This window comes from Equus asinus, chromosome 11 (genome assembly GCF_041296235.1).
Source record: "Equus asinus isolate D_3611 breed Donkey chromosome 11, EquAss-T2T_v2, whole genome shotgun sequence".
In the NCBI taxonomy this organism is placed as follows: Eukaryota; Metazoa; Chordata; class Mammalia; order Perissodactyla; family Equidae; genus Equus; species Equus asinus.
Window position 1 is genome coordinate 67,676,862 of NC_091800.1, and position 20,729 is coordinate 67,697,590.

Consider the following 20,729-nt stretch of genomic DNA (forward strand, 5'->3'; position numbering starts at 1 on the left):
GCTGTTGTGTTTACAGTGATGGTACACCTAGGTCAAATATCTGACTACATTTTTTACCTTAAGTTTAGCCATGATCTGAGCATTTACTTATTAACACGCATATTATTTGTAATGACATCCTTTAAAAATTTCTCCTTTAGATTACAGTTGGGATATTACGTTCATTTAAAAGTTATGTATTTGGGTAGTTATACTACCAATAGATTTCTTTAATAAGGGAATGTAAATGGGAATTCAAATTAATTATTTTAAAAAGGTTGCTTGAGTTCTAATTGGTTTGAAAACCACTACAGACTTTGCATTTGTCTAACAGAGTTACTGGGGCCTTCAGCAGCTTTGCTGCCTTCTCCTGGATATGCCATATGCCTTGGATATGCCGTGATTCAACAATGTTTCTCTTAAATTTGTTCTTTCTTAGGGAACCTAGTATTCTCCTGTAGTCTCCTTAGTGCAAAGTCCATTACTTGCATTATTGCATCAATTGATTTTTATTTCATTTATTTGCTGAACAAAAATGTATTGAGTGGCATTATGGGCCACATATGGATCTAGGCAGTAGGAGTACAGTTGATGAACAAAACACAATCCTAGCCCTCAAGCAGGGTGTGTTCCTGTGAGACACACAGGTGGATAGACTGGTTATTGTAGTGCAATGATGTGTGTAACACAGGGCCACATGGAGAGGTAATGGGACAGCAGGAAGTTGAGTGACACCTCACCTAGACTCGAGGGTCAGGGAAGGCTCAGAAGAAGTGGTGTTTAAGCTGAGACCTGATGGATGAGAAGAGATGGAGGGGAGAGGGGGAGGTGCAAAAGAGAAGCTCACAGTTTTCTATGTTGAGAGAATGGTGTTGCCAAGGTCCAGAGTATAATGAGCATGATATATTTGTGCTGACAATCGTTCTGTTTGGCACAGGACTTAAGAAGGAGATTGGCCAGAGATGAATGGAAATATAGACCTGGTTTGAGACCCTTGCCCATTAATGTCTTACTCTGAAGAGCCAATCTGATAAACGAAGTATTTCCTATGTGAGATGATATTGACTTAATCATCTTTTTTGCATATTTGGATTTTAAGTTCTGAATAAAGCAAGGCTACACATGGTTTTCGTCTCCGTTATAAGATATGGGTTAACTGTTGATTCTGCCTCCTTTGAGGCCAGTCTAAGAATTATATCCCCAAATAAGAGATTATGAAGAAAAAAAACTATGATTATTTCTAGTGTCCCCTAAGTATTAGGTTTTTATTCCTATTGAGATTTGTTTTAAATTTAAAAAAAGAAGTATTTCTTTAAAACACTATGTTCTCTATCAAGACATCTTTCAATTGTCTTTATGCAGTATGTTCTTTAAAATTCAATTTGGTCTTTCATTTCACTTTTAAATATGTAGGGATATGTGCTTTAATTTCAGGAGAGTTTTTGTTCCTGTCTCTTCTGAAGTTCTACACTCCTCTTGGTTTAAAGACATGGCTGAACTTTAATCACACAAATTTTTGAATGATGATGCTTGACTATACTGCTGTCACCTGAGCACTGACATTTTAAAGCCCCGGGTTGGAAAGGATGCTAGAATTTATTATAGTATTTGAAGTGGTGTCATTTTAAAATCTGGGTCTCCACACACAAATTTTAGAAAGAGACCTCTTGCCCTTTATTAATTGCAAAAGTGATGCCAGGGGAAAAGGACTATCTCCTTTTGGTAGGCCTCCCATCACTCATCTGTGAAATAGAGACTGAGTGATATTTACCTATGGGCATCCATCTTAAATGATTAGTGGGAATTAAAGTAATTATTATAAATTAATGGCTCTATGAGTTGTAAAAGGTTAGATATTATGGAGTTTCATTGTCATGGAGGCAGACAATTAAGGAAATATACACTTACAGATTGTACCATAGATCTTGTAACATTTCTAGCTGCTTTGCCTTTTATTACTTTACTGTATATGATATGATCAGTGTTGCAATCATAGTTTTACAGATGCCTACTAAAATTGCAGTATTTTATGGGAAAGAAAAATAATTTTTCATAAAGGCTTACATGCAGTTCAATTTGATTAGGTTCTTAATCACTCTCACCTAGCCTCGGCCCCTTTACTGAATTGGTCTGCACTAGTTTACAGCCATTGGGCTTTGAACAGTAAATCCTAAGTTCTCAAGTGAGCTATCATATAATTTAGTAAGAATGCTGATCTGCTGTTATCAGAGTCAAAAACAAGCACTTTGTAAATTGGTTTATTGTATATTACCACAAGATCACCAAATTCAATTGTAAAAATGGCTAACTTGAGTAAGCAAAGATGAGTGTGGGATTACAGCTGCAATAAACTTGAAATTGGTCATCATCTTTGGGAGAACTTGCAGGAGACAATTGGTTTGATTTATGCAATATGGGTCACAGAAAGAGAATGATGTAAGTCAGCATCTCTGGTCAGTTGACTTGCAGAAGGTCACCAGGAGCTGGTGAATTACTGTTTGCCTGGATTTGGCAAGCGGTGTCGGAGCAGCTGAACTAGATCTGACCAACCTGCCCATAAAGATGCCCTTCAGGCTGTAGGATTATGGACATCTTTGAACATTTGAATGTGAAACTTTTGTCACTTCCTAAGACAGGCATGGTAAATAAATTGTGAGCAGGCATGAAATTTGCAACGTTTTTATGAATGCTACTTAAATTCTCCCATTCTAGGTTAGCAATTAGCCTCTTTTATGGCCCCAAGTCAATGTGTTTATGAAACACAAGTGGAAAATAAGCCTGTATAAAAGATTTTAGGGAGCATGATAAAGATTAGACATCTCTAAGAATTCTTCCAGGGAGGACATCTTGATGTTACTGAAGAAGAAAACATGCATAATATCGGTGCATCCTATCTAAAGGAGTGTTGGCTATTTGTGGTTTCACGAGTATGCATTAGTAAGTAGGCTCTTTGCCCTTTCTGTCATCGCTTCGACACAGTATTGAATTTTGGCTTCCAAACTTTTTGCCCACAATCTACTATAAGAAACAACATTGTTCATTATAACCCAATGCATACATAATACATACAATGGTAGCAAAACTTTCACAAGAAACACTTATCCTAAGTTCACATGATGAGATCTGAAATACTCTATTCTATTTTGAATATGAATGCTTGTGGACACCTACTAAATGATTTCAGATTCTGCTGTATGAAAGATACTTGAGCCAGGGCAGAGTGAAAGAAACAGGTTAAACCACTATGTGGATGTTCTTGCCAGTCATTGAAACTTAAAAAGATAGACAATACTACTGCTACTTGCCTAGAAATCAAGTAGGCAAAGTTAACAATCAAAGAGAGCCTATCATCAACACTGTCCCTATAAGAGTCATCAGCATCTGGGAGGTGGGTGGATGGGGAGAACCATGTGCTTTAATAGGTCCTGTGCTTATCTATAAGGTGGACCTAAACACATAGATGCATCTTTCCATGCTGGACTCCAAGCTTCTTAAGCACAGAGTCTCTTCTTATCCCTTAGCACCAAGCATAATATCTGGTCTGTTGCTTGTGTGCTATTGAATGGCAGTTGAATAAGAGAGCAAGCAAAGAGTCAGATGCCTTCAATTCAACATTTATTACAGAGGCGCCCATGTGCCAAGATCTCTGCTAAGGCAGTGAGCACTACAAAGGTAAAGAAGACAGGGGTCATAATGGCTGGTTTGGGTATAATAGCAGAGCTGTGAGCAGATGGCTATGGTACAATGAATCATAGGTCTTTCAAAACAGTAGTGTAGAGTAACAGCTTCCTTCTCAACTCTGTCCTTGTGCCGTAGAACAGCAGCTACAGCCTGGGACCGAAAATTGCAAAACCTGGGTCAATCACCTTGGTTCACCTTGCTGTGATGATAACCCTGCTCATGACTAAGGGTAACTTTTTCTTTAAGTACACAGTTTAGCCATGGTCCCCACTCTCTGCCATTCCTAGAAAAACTATTCTACTCCTCATCTCTCTCTGGGGCATTCTTTAGTGTACTTTAGCAGTCAGGAATGACTGAAGAACCAATTTTCCTTTGAGACAAATGGGTATATGACCCCTAGATCTCAATATTCGTTATGGAAATGGCAGATTCTGCTGGTCTAGGGGCTTTTTAATTGAATTTGGGGACTCAGCCAATCGAAAGAAAAAGCCAGTCAACAATATACAGTGCTTTTAGCTTCATGTGGTGGTACGCTGGAACTGGCACCTTCCAACTTGTGAGAGCTGATTGTTAAATTTTATGGAATTTTGTGAACCTGTTGTTAAACCCAGCCGTTATTAGAAATTAAATTGTATAAACTTACAATTAAATAAATTATGTTAAAAAGAAAAGTAATAAATAATCAAAACTCATCACTTCTAACTATTTTGTTATTAGTTGTACTCTTGAGGTCTTTGTACCTGTATGGAGGAAATAATACGTAGTGGTGTGCTGCTGCACGTCTTTTCCCAGCTCAAAATTCATGCCATCATTCTGGTAACTAGAAATCAGCCGTGGTGGGAGTATTTATACCATGGACGTTGGCAAACACTATAAATCAGGGCTCCCCTTCAAAGCCTGAGAGCTGGTTGTTAAACATTCACCAATGCAACACTGGCTCCAGCTATAATATCTTGGTTACTGTGATTGCTAGGCACTGAAAGGGAGAGAAAAAGGATAAGCAATGGTTCTAAACTTCAGGTCCAACAGATAATCATAGGCAATTGTGATAAGTTCCATTGTAGATCTACTGGGAGATAGTGGAGCTAGTGCAGAGGTTCCCAAACATCCTCTGTTCATGGAGCCCTTAGTGTCTGTATCGGTCAGAGTTCTTCAGAGAAACAGAACCAGTAGGACAGGTATATTCACCCACGCATGATATATAACCTACATATGTGTGTGTGTGTGTGTATACATACAAATACAGAGAGAGAGGTTTAGTTTAAAGACTTGGTTCAGGTGATGTGATTGTGGGGGCTGGCAATTCTGAAATGCATAGGGCAGGCTGAACACTGAGTTGGTGCTGCAGTCTTGAAACAATTTCTTTTTCTCAAGCAAACCTCACTTTTTGTTCTTAAGGGCTGTCCACTGATTGGATAGTGTCCACACAAATTATCAAGGGTAATCTCCTTTATTTAAAGTCACACATCTTAACCACATCTACAAAATACCTTGACAGCAACACCTAGGTTAGTGTTGGATGAAATTACTGGGTACCATAGCCTAGCCACATTGGCCCAAAACTATCACAGTATCCATGATGCTCTGAGGCCAGAAGAAATACTAACCGTTTCATTTCTTGTTAAATCCAGACGATTAAGTATTTATATTCTAAAGAACTTAGTATCCGTTTGAAAACATAACATATATATATTGTCAGAAAAAAATTAGTTTTTAAATAGTCGCCATGTTTTACTAATGGACAGTGTGCAACTTCTCAAACCCTAGAATCAAATTGGATACTGCCACATTTATTTCCTTATTGATTTTCATGTGATACTAGTGAAATGGAAATTAAGGAAAAACTTAGCTTCGCAAAGATACGATGTCTTTGCAGGAATGTAGTGTAGTCTGATGTTGAAACTTGAACTACCTCCAACAATTAGTTTGTGCAGTTTCCTACAGATATCAATTTTCCCTCGAAGAGTCAAAGTCTCCCACGACATCCCCTTAAGTTTGCTGTTCTGCTTCAGCGAGTCTTGTCACATTTAGAGCAGTTACAAGCTTTAGGAGCTTTGGAGAACTTTCCTAGTTTAAAGATTAAGCTACTTAATCTTTCTGAGATTCAATTTCTTAATTTGTGAAATGAAGATGATAAAAATACCTGCTTCACAGTGCCTGACATGTAGGAACTAACCAAAGTGTTTGAGCAAACAGAAAGTGTACATTACAATGAGAATGGAGATGAGGGAGTGGGAATTCTCATACCTTGCCTTGGCATTTTGCTTATCTTGTTCTCTGACACCTATAGATTATAACTGAAGTTTTCCGAACCTGTATAGCTTTCAGTTGGATTTTGAAATACAGAAATAATGAGATCAAGGTTTCTTTACCAGTCTCGATTCTCGGGGAACTATCTTGAGACCAAAACGTTAACTTTTTGGATATTAGTGAGATTTTATCATTTGACTACTTCCTATATGAGAACTTTATATCGAATCTACAACTCAAAGGAGTAGGAAAGGAAAGGAACCGTTGTGAGATTGGTGAGTTTATCAGAACAGCTGTAGGTAATCTCTTGGCAAAGCATGCCTGTTCATTCCCCACTGTCCATCTTCCCCTAATCCAATTTCAATACATCTCTAGGGTGGGGCACATGGCACCAGACAGTCTTTTGATCACTTCTCACTTCTCAAATCTAGTGTTTTCAGATTCTATTAATACTTTAACCAGCAAGATGCAGAGTTATGATGGGAAGATGCTGGGAAAACTCAAGGAACAGCACAGTAATTCATCTCTTCCCTTTTGTCGTGATCGAGGCACAAAAATTATTATTAAGCACCGTCCCTCCTATGGATTTAGAATAATCAGCTCCATTACTATGAATCATCAATTAGCTTTGAGACTATATTTTACATTGGTTTTGCATTCATTTTTTGCAAAAACATTCTAATAAGTCCAGTGGCTAGTTTGTGGCATATTTTGGATCATGGAATCATCTTGGTGTTATGATTTGCTATTGTCCCTGTGATGATTAACCACAATTTTGATGGGCTGTTTCCCATATAGAAGAAGGAAATTTGGAGCATTTCAAATTATTTTCTGAAATCCCTCTGTTCATTACTTTTTCTTTTTAGATACTGGAAAAGAATATGCTATGTATTCTTGTGTGTGTGTATCTACACATACAAATTACTGATAATCATTTTTGTTAGGGCAGTGTTTTTATTAAATGTCTCGAGGTTTTCCATGTATGAATTAAACAAGTTATATTAATTTGAAGACAAGAAAAAACTCCCTCTTTTTAAAAAGGATCAAAGTATTTACAAGTTAAGAATTTTATAATATATTCGAGCCGGGGTAAGAAGTGAGAATAAAAGAAAGATCACTTTCCTTACTCTAGCTGCTGCATGCTCTGGAAGACCATCTTGCCTTCAAGCCCTGCCCACTCTTTATCCCCCATACCCCTCAGCCCTGGTTAATTCTGACCACGCCACCTTCTATGCCCGTTCCCGGTCCCCAAACCATCAGCTTCTCTGAAATAAGAAAGGCAAGGAAATGGTCAAGACCAGAAACACCGGCAGAAGAACTATGGAGGTGGGCCCTGTACTTTCTAGAGTAGCATGTTTCCAGTCCTCTCTGTGCAATTGTTGGAAGAGATTTAAACAATTAGCTTATGGGTTCCATTCAAAGGAATTATTTTTGAAAAATGCAGAGAGAAAATTTTATAACCAAGAATTAATATTTAAACTCTTTATCAGGAAATTGACAACATGAAAGGGTGACACTAATACAGGTTATTTGAGTGATAAGTTCCACTGAAGTAGAACTCTAATTGAATTTCTTAAAACTTGGGTGAAAGTTTCAACATTTCTGATTATGGTAGTGAACAGCTTCACTAAGGAAGATCAGCCCTTAAAGATAGGAAACGATCATTTATAGTAACACTTCATACTGAAAAATGCTGAAGAAGTGCTTATTGGGAGGTTTTGGGAATTTGAACGTAAAGAAATGAACTGGAACATACATTTAAAAAATGCTACTTTCCTACGTTCTACCTCTGTGATTAGCTTGTATAGGAACTTTATGTGACTAAAAGCAGTCCAGGACTGCTAAGTCCAACTTAAATGATCTTAGCTATCAGAAACTCTAGCTAAAAGTTCACTTATTCTAGCGTATGACTTCTCTAAACTTGTTTCCTTAGATTACTTGCGCCAGTCAACCTCCTAGGCACCAGATTAACAAACTGAATGGTTATTTGAGGCAACGTATCAAATGATGAGGAGATTCCAGCTTGGTACCAGACACAGCTAATTGACTGTGGGATTTTAATACTTCAGGGATGAGAGAACTGTGGTGTGGGCTATACACTCTGAAGAGGGCCAAATGTAAAACAAATATTGCACTCTAATCGAATAGAATTTAGCGGTACAGAAATTGAAGTGCTCCATTTTGTGAGAGCTTGCCATCCTCTTTGCACTTTTTAGTTTTTAATTTCCTACCTAACTTCTAGGAAGTAAAGGGTAGTAATTTCTCTCCACACTCCAAAGCTCTGTAAAAGTTTGGCTGGCTATAGTCTGTGAAATGTAACTTGTCAGGAAGGGGAAAATTTCCCCCTACCCCTCTTCGTTCTTTTGGCTGGTCTAATAATTAAAATGACATAAGACAGATTAACAGGAGAAAAAAATAAATTTAATTTCATACATATGGGAGCTCACAGAAATTTGAGACTCAAAGTAGTGACCCAAGCAGGCAGCTCTTATACCTTTTAGACAAAGAAACAATAAATTGATGAAGAATTGACGAGACGAAGACATTTTGAGTTGTAGTAGTGAATTAATAAGGAAATAACAAGGTTTGTTTATGCAGCCTTCTTGGCCCTGAATTCCCTGTCTCTGGTGATTAAAAGACATCTCTTTACCTCCTGGTACAGGGAGAGTATGTTTCATATGGGAGATTTATTTACTATTTTCAGGGGGACAAAGGAGGGTCAGAGTTTCCTCTTGCACAGATGTTTCTTAAGGAACTTTAATTCAAAATAATCAATATGCCAAAATGGCATATTTTGAGGCTGCCTATGCTGAATCACATCAGACTCATTTGGACACTTCTTCTTCTTCTTCTTTTTTTTGGTGAGGACGAGTTGTCCTGAGCTAATATCTGTGCCAGTCTTCCTCTATTTTGTATGTTGGCTGCCTCCACAGCATGGCTGATGATGGGACATTTCATTTTTGTTGTTTGTTTATTTGGAATGTGCATTCTGAGGTCCCCATGTGTCACCTCCAAGGGCAGAGAGCCAGCAGTAGCAGACTCACAGAGACTGCCTTCTCTCGTTACTGAGGGCCTCCTGTCTCTTGCTCTTTCCCACTGTGCCACTTACCAAGTCTTTCCTGGTGGCTTTCAGACCCAAGGCCATCCCTGGAAGGAGTGCTGTCTGGCAGAATCATATTTCTGCTGTCACCTTAGCATCTTGGAGTGAAAAAGAACACCTTGGCAGGCATTTGGGGAAAGAAGTTGTAAAGAGTGACATATAGTTGAAAGGGGCATGTAGAGGGAGGAACAGCCCCATTTCTTCTCTCTTGGAAAACAGATGGCAACTTAGGGTCTGATTGTATGTCCTCATGAATTTGCTCTTCTTTAACTTCCAAGCAGAACTCCTTTCTTCCAAACTATAATTCTCTTTATTTTAGAGGTAGTGAAGGTTTCTGTAAAAATACAGGAACCCAGGAATTCACTGGCGTGAACTTCCAAAGAAAACATGCACTTGTGTAAACTGCGTGCCTGTCCCTCTGTCTAATCTTACTGGACGTGAACCTACCATCATGATTTGCACATAGAAGGTTTTCAATAAATGTTTGATGAGTAAATGTACAGTCACCACAGTTTCAACCCCACATTGTCTGCATTTATGGTGTCTCATCCTGATCTTCTGGAACAAGCTATTTAGTATCTTTATTACTAGTGATCTTGGACATGTCTAGTGGCACTCCGATTGAGCTAAATGTTGTATCTAATTATATAATAGTTAACCTAGAAAGAATTTAAGAGAATTTGAGAAACGAGTGTGAGTGGGAAACCCTTAGAAGACAGCACCTTCTTCTCCTCCTTAAGTTACAACTTTGGAAGGATCCCGTTATTATATCAAATACTCTGAAGTGTCAGGAAGTATTTAAGCTGAGAAATGTCATATTCTTGCTATTTGGAGAAATTGGAATAGGAAAGGTTAGAGCTAATTCTTTATGTAGCAGAGTAGCTGTCATGTCTGATTTCAGAATGTAAATATTTCAGATGTTACAGGTCCTATGGTCTCTGTCATAGCTACTCTGCTGTAAACAATACAGAAATGAATGGGTGGAACTGTTTCCTGATAAAACTTTATTTATGGAAAATTAAATTGGAATTGCATAAAACATTCACATAGCACAAAATATCATTCTTTTGATTTTTTTCCAAATATTTGCTCACAGGTTCTACAGAAACAGGTGGTAGGACAGATTTGGCCCAGAGGCCATGGTTTGTAAACCCCTGTTCTAGAGCCAAAAAACAAAATAAATAAACTCACTTAGAATAAATTGTTCAATTGTCCTAAGTCTCTTTTGCCATTTAAAGTCCTCAGGTTGTTTTGGCAAATATCAGTGGCCTAGATGAGGGCGAGAGAAGAACTGTACTTCAGTAGTTCAATTCTCCCACAACCTTCTTATTTAGTAATTTCGGAAAGACAACAAGGCTCAGCCTAAATTTGACCACATGTTTTATGTGGCTTGATCTTGTATGCTTCGGAACATCATCATGGTCTCTCCCTAGACACTCTAACAAGCACTTTGCATAAAACATTTACTCTTCCTACAGCAGAATTCTTCAACATTCTGAGGATTTTCCTCCCTTCACTTTCTCTCTCCAAGCTTATCTATCTCTGTCTCGCCATCTCTCTAGCTTTCTCCCTACTAGGGACGCATGTATGGAAGGAGAAATGGGTTGACTTCTTGAGGACATTTCCGGTTCTATAAAAAGTCTAATACTGCGCTGACTTAGCAAGGCAGTCTCTTACGTGTACCTCCATTACCCTACACACCCACACACGCACACGAAATATTTTGGTTTAAAGTTGTCCCATAGAAAGTATCTTTCTGTTTTTATCACTTGACATAAAATATTGATTTTCTTGGAGTGATTAGAGATTATAACACCTCCAATCTAATTTCATGAATGTAGAGCCATGAGGTTTCTTCTGCAAATATCCCAAATACGGCTATTTCCCTCAGGTCATAAAATGTTTATTTGTTTTTTTCTTTGGTCAGTTTTTCACCGCAAGTCCTGTGCATTTTGTTGTAAACTCAATTGTAATGATTCGGAAGTAGAATGCAGCCCTGATATACTAAATCTTGAGAAAGGGACATTTCATTTGTGCATAATACAGTAAGAAATGGAGTAGGGGGATTTAAAAAAAGTGGTTTATAACAGGTCAGAGAAAGGAACGTTCTGCAAGCTTAATACTAAATATCCATTCAATCTGGATACAGAGTTTTGTCTTTATCAGTTAGACTTGATATCTTATAAAAAGAAAATTAGTGATTGGTGGACCATTTGCATTTGATAAAGCCTTTCTTATTCCTTCTCAGTGTCTTAAACTCCAGAACTATGCTTCTCAATGGGACATGAGTATCAGAGTCACTTGGGAAAAAATTCCAAAATTCGTATTTTGGTGTTGTCAATACCTTCAAATCAGAACTGACCAGAAACACACCTGTAGTTGAAAAAACTGAGTTATCACTCATGACAGCAAGTAAGAATACACCACGGAGAACCATGGGGCTTCTGAGTAAGAGGGACTTTGAAAGAATCTATTAAAGGATTTTGATTTTGCTTGGGTGATTTGGAGAAAGCTTCAAAGAAGCAGGGCTTCATCCCACACTGAGTGCTGTCAGAAAGCAGATGGAATTCTACAATAAGGCATCTCAACAAATCTTATCAACAAGGAGGGAGACTTGTATGAAGATCAATCTATAAATGGGAAAGAAGTGCAGACACTCATTTTGCCCAAGAGAGGTGTTCCGTACTCTTTGTCTGGTATAGTGACCATGCTTTTGTCTGTGCTTAGACAAAATTTTGAAGTGGCCTTGCTGTGTCTCCTTTTACTGTGGTCTCAGAATAATCTTGTCTGAGGTTGGTATTCCATGAGATGGTTTAGGTGTGATAGACTATCATGACCCAGCTGTGAGTGCCAGACTGGCTACTGAATGTCAAGGGCATCTTGTTTCTCTTTCTTAATATCCACCCCCTGCTTTCCTCTCTGGCACAACTACAGTGACTACTATTTTTAGTGACATATTTCCAAGTTTTAATTACAAAATATTTCAAATGTACAGAACAAGTAAAGGTAATAATAAGCACCACGTATCCATCAAAGAACTTAGAAATAAAAGATTATAGATAAAAGTATTTGAGCATTTCTCTCAAATTCTAATTCCTCCTGGGACAGAACTGTTATCTTGAATTTGATATTTATCATTCTCGAATATGATGCATTTTCCTTTCCTTTCTTTTGAAAAAAAATACATATGCTATTTCATGGTCTCCCTCCCTTCTAGAAGTTACATAAGATCTAACTTTAATACACACTTGTGATCATGTTTTTGTCCTGAGGTTGTTTTAAGTAGGCACTGAAGCATCAAACTACATGAGGATCCATGAGATACCCTATACTGCCCACAGGGTTACAGGACATAATTTTGTATAAGTGCAGTTAAACATTATACATGAATTTTAATCATTACATCACGTGCTCTGGTCATTTGGTTTTCAATGGCCTACAGTGATTTTCATCACAGAGACAATTTGTTGCTTTTATTTAGCAAGATATTGGGTAGATTTTCTTTCTTCCCTCCACAGGCTCTGCTAAACATTTTTGATGCTAACGGAGCTGCGTCAATTGGAAAGTCACATTTTATGCAATAACAGACCATTTTAATTTGATGAAGCGAAGATTTGGTTCCCACTTGCAAATAGCACTGAAGAAAGCAATATTGTTAAAAAGAAGTAGCCTGGTATATCCAGAGATAAATCTGTTGAATTAAATACAAGACTTTCATTACTTTTTACTTTACATTTCCATATAGCTCAAGCATTAAATAACCCATCAGTGCCTTCCTCTTTGCAGGAGAACGGTTTCTCTCTGACAAGATGTGTCAACTGAGGGAACATGTGGCACATGAGACCTGCCACTGAAAGCATGCTCACTTTCACCTAGAGAAAAACTGATGCATTCTGACAGAAGGACAGGCAGAAAGAGAACACAAGGAACTATTCCCATCTTTTCTTGCCCTTGCTGTCTAACAGACTGTGGTGATGGGACTGAATGTCTTTTGCCTTACTTGAGGTTTCCAAAGACAAGCACACTTATAACTGTAGAGCATCTCTTGTCATCTAGTGTTACTTGGTACATTTCAAATAAAAGCAGGAACATCGTCGTGGTCTTCTGAAGTCTTTAATATACCTTCACTCAAATGACAGGCACAGGAACTAAATATCAGGTGTCTTAGTCCGTTTGGGCTGCTATAATAGAAATACAAGAAACTGGTGGCTTATAAATACAAACATTTATTTCTCAGGGTTCTGGAGGCTGTGTCCAAGATCGTGGCACTGGCAGATTCAGTGTCTGGTGAGAGCCCGCTCCCTGGTCCACAGACCCCAACTTTTTGCTGTGTCTTCACAAGGCAGAAGGGATGGACCAGCTCTCTGGGGTCTCTTTTAAAAGGGCACTAAGCCTATTCATGACCTAATCACCTCCAAAGGCCTCACCTCCTAATACCGTCATGTTAAGGGTTAGGATTTTGACATATGAATTGGGGGGGGTGGTACACAGAAATTCAGACCATAGCATCAGATTCAACGTAAGTCCACAATGATTGAAATGTTAAGTACACCAAGGATGAGATAAAAGTTCATGGGGATGGCTGGAGGGGTTGGTGGAACAAGGAGCCCAGCATTTGAGGGAGATTTTAGAGAAACAGATTCCCTGAAGTCCTTACCATTCCATGCTGACATTTACCTTCTCCTTGCAGGGGAACACTTGAGAATCTGTCCTCAAGAATATACGTGCTGCACCACAGAAATGGAAGACAAGTTGAGCCAGCAAAGCAAACTCGAGTTTGAAAACCTTGTGGAGGAGACAAGTCATTTTGTGCGCACCACTTTCGTGTCCAGGCACAAGAAATTTGACGGTAGGTGAAACACTTTCCACTTCACTTTGCTCTAGGTGCGCATTTCTATGAGAATCTTGGTCTTATGTGTAAAACTTTTTTTTTTTTTTTAAAGCAGGAGCTTTTCTTTCCGTCTTAAACATTTATAAATTTTTTTTAGAAAAAGCATGATTATTCTTGACAATTTTTATAGTGGTATCTTGGAAAAACCTGAGTTAACAAAGAGCTGTTTTGCATTTGTGGTTTGCCTGTGAGATTTATTCTGAAAGGTTTAGCTCAATTTTTCATTATTAGAGTGATTTTAATTCAGGTTTTGTCACACCGTAGCTTGTCTTCAGTTTTCATCTGGGGATTTTCTTTAAAATAATTAAATCATTTAAAATTATTTGAAAGATAACAACAATTTTAGGAAGACAGGCTTGTTTTCAGTGCCAATGATAGGGACTCCTTTATTTTAGCGTTTGCCCCTCCATTAATGTAGTTACAGGGCATGCTGCATAACATTTAAAGCTTCTATTGATTTCCTGATATCAGCAGTTGACTTCATTTCTATATTCTATTTGTTAAATAAACCTGTTTTATTAGAAAGCACAAGGAATGAAAGTAATTATTACTAAGATGACAGCATTGAATTTTCTCATCAGAACCTAAGAAAAATACTCAAAAGCAACCTGATTTTTATCAACTGAATTGATAATGCTAAGGATAAAGTTAATATTCTTAGATGGTGTGTAGTCTTTAGTGCTCTAAGAAATGAATGCCCCTTACTATGACTCATTGTAAACCAGACTTGCAAATTGCAGAGAGTCTTCGTTTGGTCATATTAAGTTGCCCTCGGGCAAGAGAACTGCCATTCATTTTCTTTGCCCTTTCCAGTCAAAGCACACAGAGCCAGTTTAGAAAAGGCTTGCCAAAGTTTTTCTTCTTTTTTCTTTTCCCTGTAGTAGGTAAATGTTCTGCTTCATCGCTGCTTTAAATTATTATAGCAACACCAACTTCTTTTAAGTCAGTCCTCTAAGTTCTAAAAGGCAGGTCCGCCCAGTGGTGTTTTCAATGCTCAAGATGATGTGACATTTTCCGTGTAAGTCAATGGGACTTCATCTTTTCCGCAAGTGTGTTTCAACATCTTCACATTCTTCTTCTGCCTCCCACCCTGTGTATAACTTTATATGTGATGTATGTGAAAATAATTCCTTATTTAGAAGTGATGCTGTGAATGTTATTCCCTTGAATGCAACTAGAGAGTACTTGGAACTTGCCCTTGATTGACAGATTACAAATCCAGTACCATGCAGGAGCTCCTGAAGGGGTTCTGTGCTTGAGGAACATAATATATCACTTCAAAATGAGGCGAATTGAGACACCACAACCTTTGTTACAGAAAGCACATGAGAGTGATCTGTTGCTGCTAACTTCTACCTGTGTCTTTGGAAAACAACTCTAGTGCCTTTATAAAGCTGTACTCCAACATTAGGTTGAAATAATTCCAGGGCAGTATTCACAGTAGGTAACATATATTCCTTTTAATAAAAATATTAGATATAAGGTAGCTTTGTGGGGAGTCGATTTTTTTAAATGAGTAAAGTTGTTCAACAAGACTCAGTCAGATACTTCTTTAATTCTCATATCAATGACTTTTAATATCTTTGGATTAACAATTTTCAATCCCAGGTCTCATTTGTCTTACTAAAGAAAGTACTCTCTCTGTCTATTCCTCTCTTCCTTTCCCTCTCCCCTGCTCCCCACTTTTACAGGTGTATTTTAAATCATCCTGATGTACTTAAAGCTATTATGTCAATTGGTTTGACAGGACATTGATTTCTGCTAAGATTAGATCTGACGTGGGGATGATGAATTCTTTAGTAACAGTGCATTTCATTGCAGCTGCATTAGATTGGGATGGGAGAGAAATTAAGACTTTTTTCAAGGAAACTTTCAGCTAGACTTTTTAAAAAATCTAAATGTGATCCTAGTAAGGTCAGCATCTAAAAAGCACAGTATTAAAGAAAATAATCATAAAAATATATAAAATTAAAAAGTCACCATTAAAATCTCTGCCCTTTCTTTAGGCAATTTCATGAAGGTCAGTCATGCAATTGTATGACTTATCTTCCTGTCCCCAGAAGGTGATCCTGCTAAGTCACCTTTCAGGAACACTGGTGCATTCATGTGGGCAGCTTTCCATTTTTTCCCTTGGCTTTTTTTTAAACACTTCCTCGTGGCATTTATTGATGAGTATCAGTTGGTGTGAGCACAGGAGAACTATCTAGGATCAGTTGTGTAATGTTAGCCTCTGAGTTTTATTTTCCCAGATAAAACCAATGGTGCTCTGAAGGGCTTTTGGTTTATTTTTAGGTGCTTCCTACTCTGTGAGTCATTTTGCGTTATTGCTGGGGTCTCTTGATGCACAGTGTCCATTTTGCATTTCTGCCTCTGGTGTCACTTTTTCAGAGATTTTGACTGTCATCTGGAATTTGCACTTCTTTGTTGGCTATATATTCTTTCTTTATGAATGACAACTATATTATATAATAGCGTGACTACTTCCTGTTTTCATTAAGTACAGCAACAATTTAAATTCCACCTGATATATGTGATTCAGTTCAAACTATTTTCAGAGAGGCTAAATTCAACCACTGTTAGGAATTATTCTGTGGGTGTTGCATCCCTTGTTATACTAGAGATATTTTCATTCCATGTAGGTTTTCATTTTGTGGCAAAGGTGACTTCTAAAATTTGAAATTCCAAAACCTTTAACATAACATTCTATTTATTGCCACAGTCTTTTCTAGTTTGTATTAATATCTTTGGTAATAGTTAGAAGATAATACTGTATAAAATTGTAAATATTCACTGGGTGATTGGAAGCTAAACCTGAATTAGTATGAATTCTTCTCAACTTTCCTAAATGGCCAAGCTTTGCTCTATACCCCCAGTAGCCTACAAATGTGTAGCTAAGAGGCAATTTATTGAAAAATTTGTAGCTGAGAGGCAATGAATTGAAAAATTATGTAAAATCAATTGCAGAAATTTTCATTCTTTGGCAGAGAATTTTGTTATACCTGAGTAGCTTTTTTTTTCCTTTTTAAACATAGAATTGAAATGTTATGATGAATGTGTATAAAATGAATGTTTACATTCTTGGCACTAGTGTTTCTCCAGGTGTCTCATAGGTTTTTGTCTGTTTTTTCTCCTTTTTCTGGTCAAATTTCCACCTCTGGCTGGCATTACACATCCCTGCAAGCCCCTCACCCTTTTGGCCAGGGCCCGGCCACTGCAGAGGTCCCCTCATGCCTATCCAGGGATGCTCTCCATTTTGTCTCTGGCTGAGCCCAGCTTTTCTGTCCCACCCCAGGGGTTAAAATTATGGATGAAGACCCAACCAGATACACTTGGCAGAATGATCATATTTCTCCCTTACCTCTTACCATCTGCACCTCTGCCAAACACCCCAGACAGCCAGAAGCACACAAACAAATAAAGAAAATCATATAAAAATACAGAAAGAGGAGAGGGTCATCCCTGTGCCTGCACTCATTTTCCTAGCATTTTTGTATTTAGTGACTATCTGACCTGTCAAATTTCTTTTGTGTCAAAATCCCAACTGCTGTTGTGCTTCTAAGAGGCTAATTTGTTAGGACCCTAGGAAATGGAGAACAACAAACACTTGGATAGTAGTTACAGTAATAATACACAACACCTGGCCCTGTTCCTAGCCCTTTGTAGATGTTAACGTATTTACAAGGGGTGAACTGCCGTGCAAAGTCACACAGGGATTGCGTGGCAGTCAGGATTCTGTCCCAGGCTGGGCACTCCTGAATCCCTGCTCTTGGCCACCAGTGGCACATGATCTTTCTAGTGCTTTCCAGTCCCCAAATGAGGTGAGATTTCATGATCAGCAGCATGTGTTCCTCTATCTCCTACTGCCTGCCCTGCCCCAGTTATTGTGGGGAGGAGATGGAAATATCTTACAGAGAAAAGTGGAAGATTTTTTTTTAATCCTTAAAAAAAGAAAATTACCCACCTAAATATAGTTCAGCCCCCAAGGAACCTGGAGCCTGGAGAGGGTAAATGACTTGCCAAGTTTCCACCGAGAATGATGAAACCAACATTGTAACCTAATACTCTTGACTGACATCAGACTTATAAATAGTAATGTGATAGAAAGTTGATATTGGGTTAAAATTCTAACTAGCTTTTATTTGTTTTGAGTGGATGCTGGTTAAAAATTATTGATATTCCCTTAACAAGGCAATAATGATATTGGTGGCTAAAGAATCCAGCCACATTTTTTGAAAAGGGAGGAACAGTATTCAAAGCAAAGTTCCCCCTAATTAAACAAGAATGAGTGTTTTGTGCAAAAATCTTAAATAAATGAAGCCATATTATTTATTCTTATTACCTCACAAAGCCTAGTAGCTTCTGTCTTGATGTGGGCACCAGTATCCTATTCTCTGGGAGCAAGTATGGAATATGTATTATTTAGAGACAGGGAAATTTAGTTGAAGGGATATTTTATTTTGGTTATTCTTTTTCCTTCAGATTTATTTGAGCTGAAATTTATTCACATTTGAAACTCAATATGAGCTTTTTTTTTTCAGTGTGTTCTTGGTCTTATTATTTTACTTTCCTTCCTGGTTTTTATTTATGTATTTTAATGATATACATTTGTCCAGAGGTTTTGGCAGCAAGTACATTTTTAAAAGCAAAATAAAAAAAAAGCTGAGCAGTAATTTCCATCCTTCTGAAGAACTTATTCTATAGTAACACCCTCGGAATTCTCATTTTACTGAATGCGGAAATAATTTATACATGGTGGCATAGTATTTTTATGCTGCAAATCTGCTTATATTTTCTTTTAAAATATCATTTCTCATCTATATACTGTAGAGATGACAATAATGAAATGATATCTTTAAAATATAGACTAATTTTCTCAGAGAATACACTTATTTGAAAAGGAAAAAACCCTCAGTAGTTTTCCATATGGACGTAGAACTTTCTATATTTCCTGTCACATGAGTGATATGTGTGTGTTTGTGTGTGTGTGATTTCAATTGGAAGCATTTATTCAGAACCTACTATATAGAAGGAACTTAACCTTGTGTGAAGGAGATAAAAAGATGAGTAATAATGACAAAAATATGGTCACAGTCTGTCACAAAGTTTACCTTGTTGAGGAGACATAAGTATAAAACTCACACTGAAGAAGGCAGAATTGACTGTCATAAAGTAGTTCATGGGAAATACAAACAGCGAGTCAAGGATTTTACTCAGAGGCATCAGAGAAGACTTTTGAAGGAGGGAACAGACAGGACCCTTAAGGAATGACCCTTAAAGAAAAGACTGTGATAGTTGAAGAAGTGGCACGAGGAGACAAAGGCACCAGAAATTTTGTATCCATGTCCACAAGGTCCTTGGGGCATGTTGTAAACATGTTTACCACTGATTTCTTCCAAATAATATTAATTTATTGACATTTAGCATATATCTATTATGTAGATATTTTTCAGAAACTTTTTTGGTTTTGTCTCAGTCTGCTATTGCTTTGTAACAACAAACCACAAAATTTCAGGACACGAACAGGAAGCATTTATTTTTCCTTAATGTGTCTTTGCGTTGGCTAGAGTTTGGCTATTTCAGGCTATATTCAGCTAGGCTTAGCTGTAAACTATGAATTTGGCCTGGTCTTCTCTACATGTCTCTTATTCTTTTGGAATCAGCATTCTCTCTTGGGCATGTTCTTCTCATGATTCAGTTTGTAGGCTAAGGTGCATACATGGAGGCATGATGCCCCTCAACATTTAAACCAGAATTGCCACACTGTCTTCCTAGGTATCATGGGCTAGAGCAAATCTCGTGGTCATTCCCAACATCTATGGGGCGGGGACGTGTAGAACTCTCATGGAGGTGGAGGTGGGGGAAGGAGTGACTATTTCTGTATCCTAATTTACCACAGTCCTCAACTGACTACCTCTTGCCATTCCCTAAACAATGTTTCACATTCCACGTTGGCTTGTGTGTGTGTGTGTGTGTGTTTGTGTTTGTGTCTTCATGTGTGTATTTGTTAGTATGATAGGATATGGGAGGTAGTGGTAGAGCGATGTGTCTGCCTAAATGTGGTTTATTCCCTTTCTTTCTTTCTTTCTTTCTTCTCTTTGGCCAGATGGTTCAAAACTCGGGAAGCACACTGCTAATCAGCAGCTTCATGTCCTCTGTGATGGACTACCAATCTTTTTCTAATTCTGAGACCCCTATCACACACCTCAAAGTAACTTAAAACACATTATGCTCCCAGTGTAGATGTAATATTCTCATCTTATTATCACCAATTCCCTTGCATGGTGGCTTCACTGAGCAGCTGTTTCACAGACAAGCCAATTTCTTTTAAGTATTGCTCTATCAGACACTGAAACCAGCCCTACCAGAAGGGTTCTTGGTCATGAATGTTAATGAGCAGACGAGTATCTGTTCCCTGACAGTGGCTCACTAATCCTTTGAGTAAGTGTGGGTAAATTACAGGAGAAATTTTATTTTAGTTAAATTGATCTGCCACTGAATAGAGAAAACTGATTTTCTTATTTTAATGAAAATCAAGAAAAATATTTGATGGTGGTGTAAATTAGAGCTCAGTGGAGACATTTTTGTCGTCGGACCTTAGAGCCCAGTAGCTCAGTGTAGACTGATTGGTCTGTATAGTGTGCGTAAAGGTAATAGAGAACTTGTTATCTCCAGTTAGGTGTGACCTGCAGTAGGAAACAATTTAAGTCATCCACTCCCTAACTGGGATTTTGCATCAAGAGATTCTTGACTTTCCCTCGTGATAAGCAATTGGAATAAAAACTTCTTCCTCCACTGAGACATTATATAAAAGATTTCCCTTTATCAAAC

General features: G+C 37.9%; 1 protein-coding gene across 1 annotated transcript in view; it reads left to right on the forward strand.

Annotated features, from left to right (window-relative positions):
- The window catches only part of GPC6 (glypican 6), a 1,011,638-nt gene that overhangs the window by 243,584 nt on the left and 747,325 nt on the right, over positions 1–20,729 (forward strand). The window contains exon 2 of the mRNA XM_014864850.3: positions 13,701–13,859. Coding sequence (XP_014720336.2) covers positions 13,701–13,859 — 159 coding nt within the window. The remainder of the gene's footprint in view (positions 1–13,700; positions 13,860–20,729) is intronic.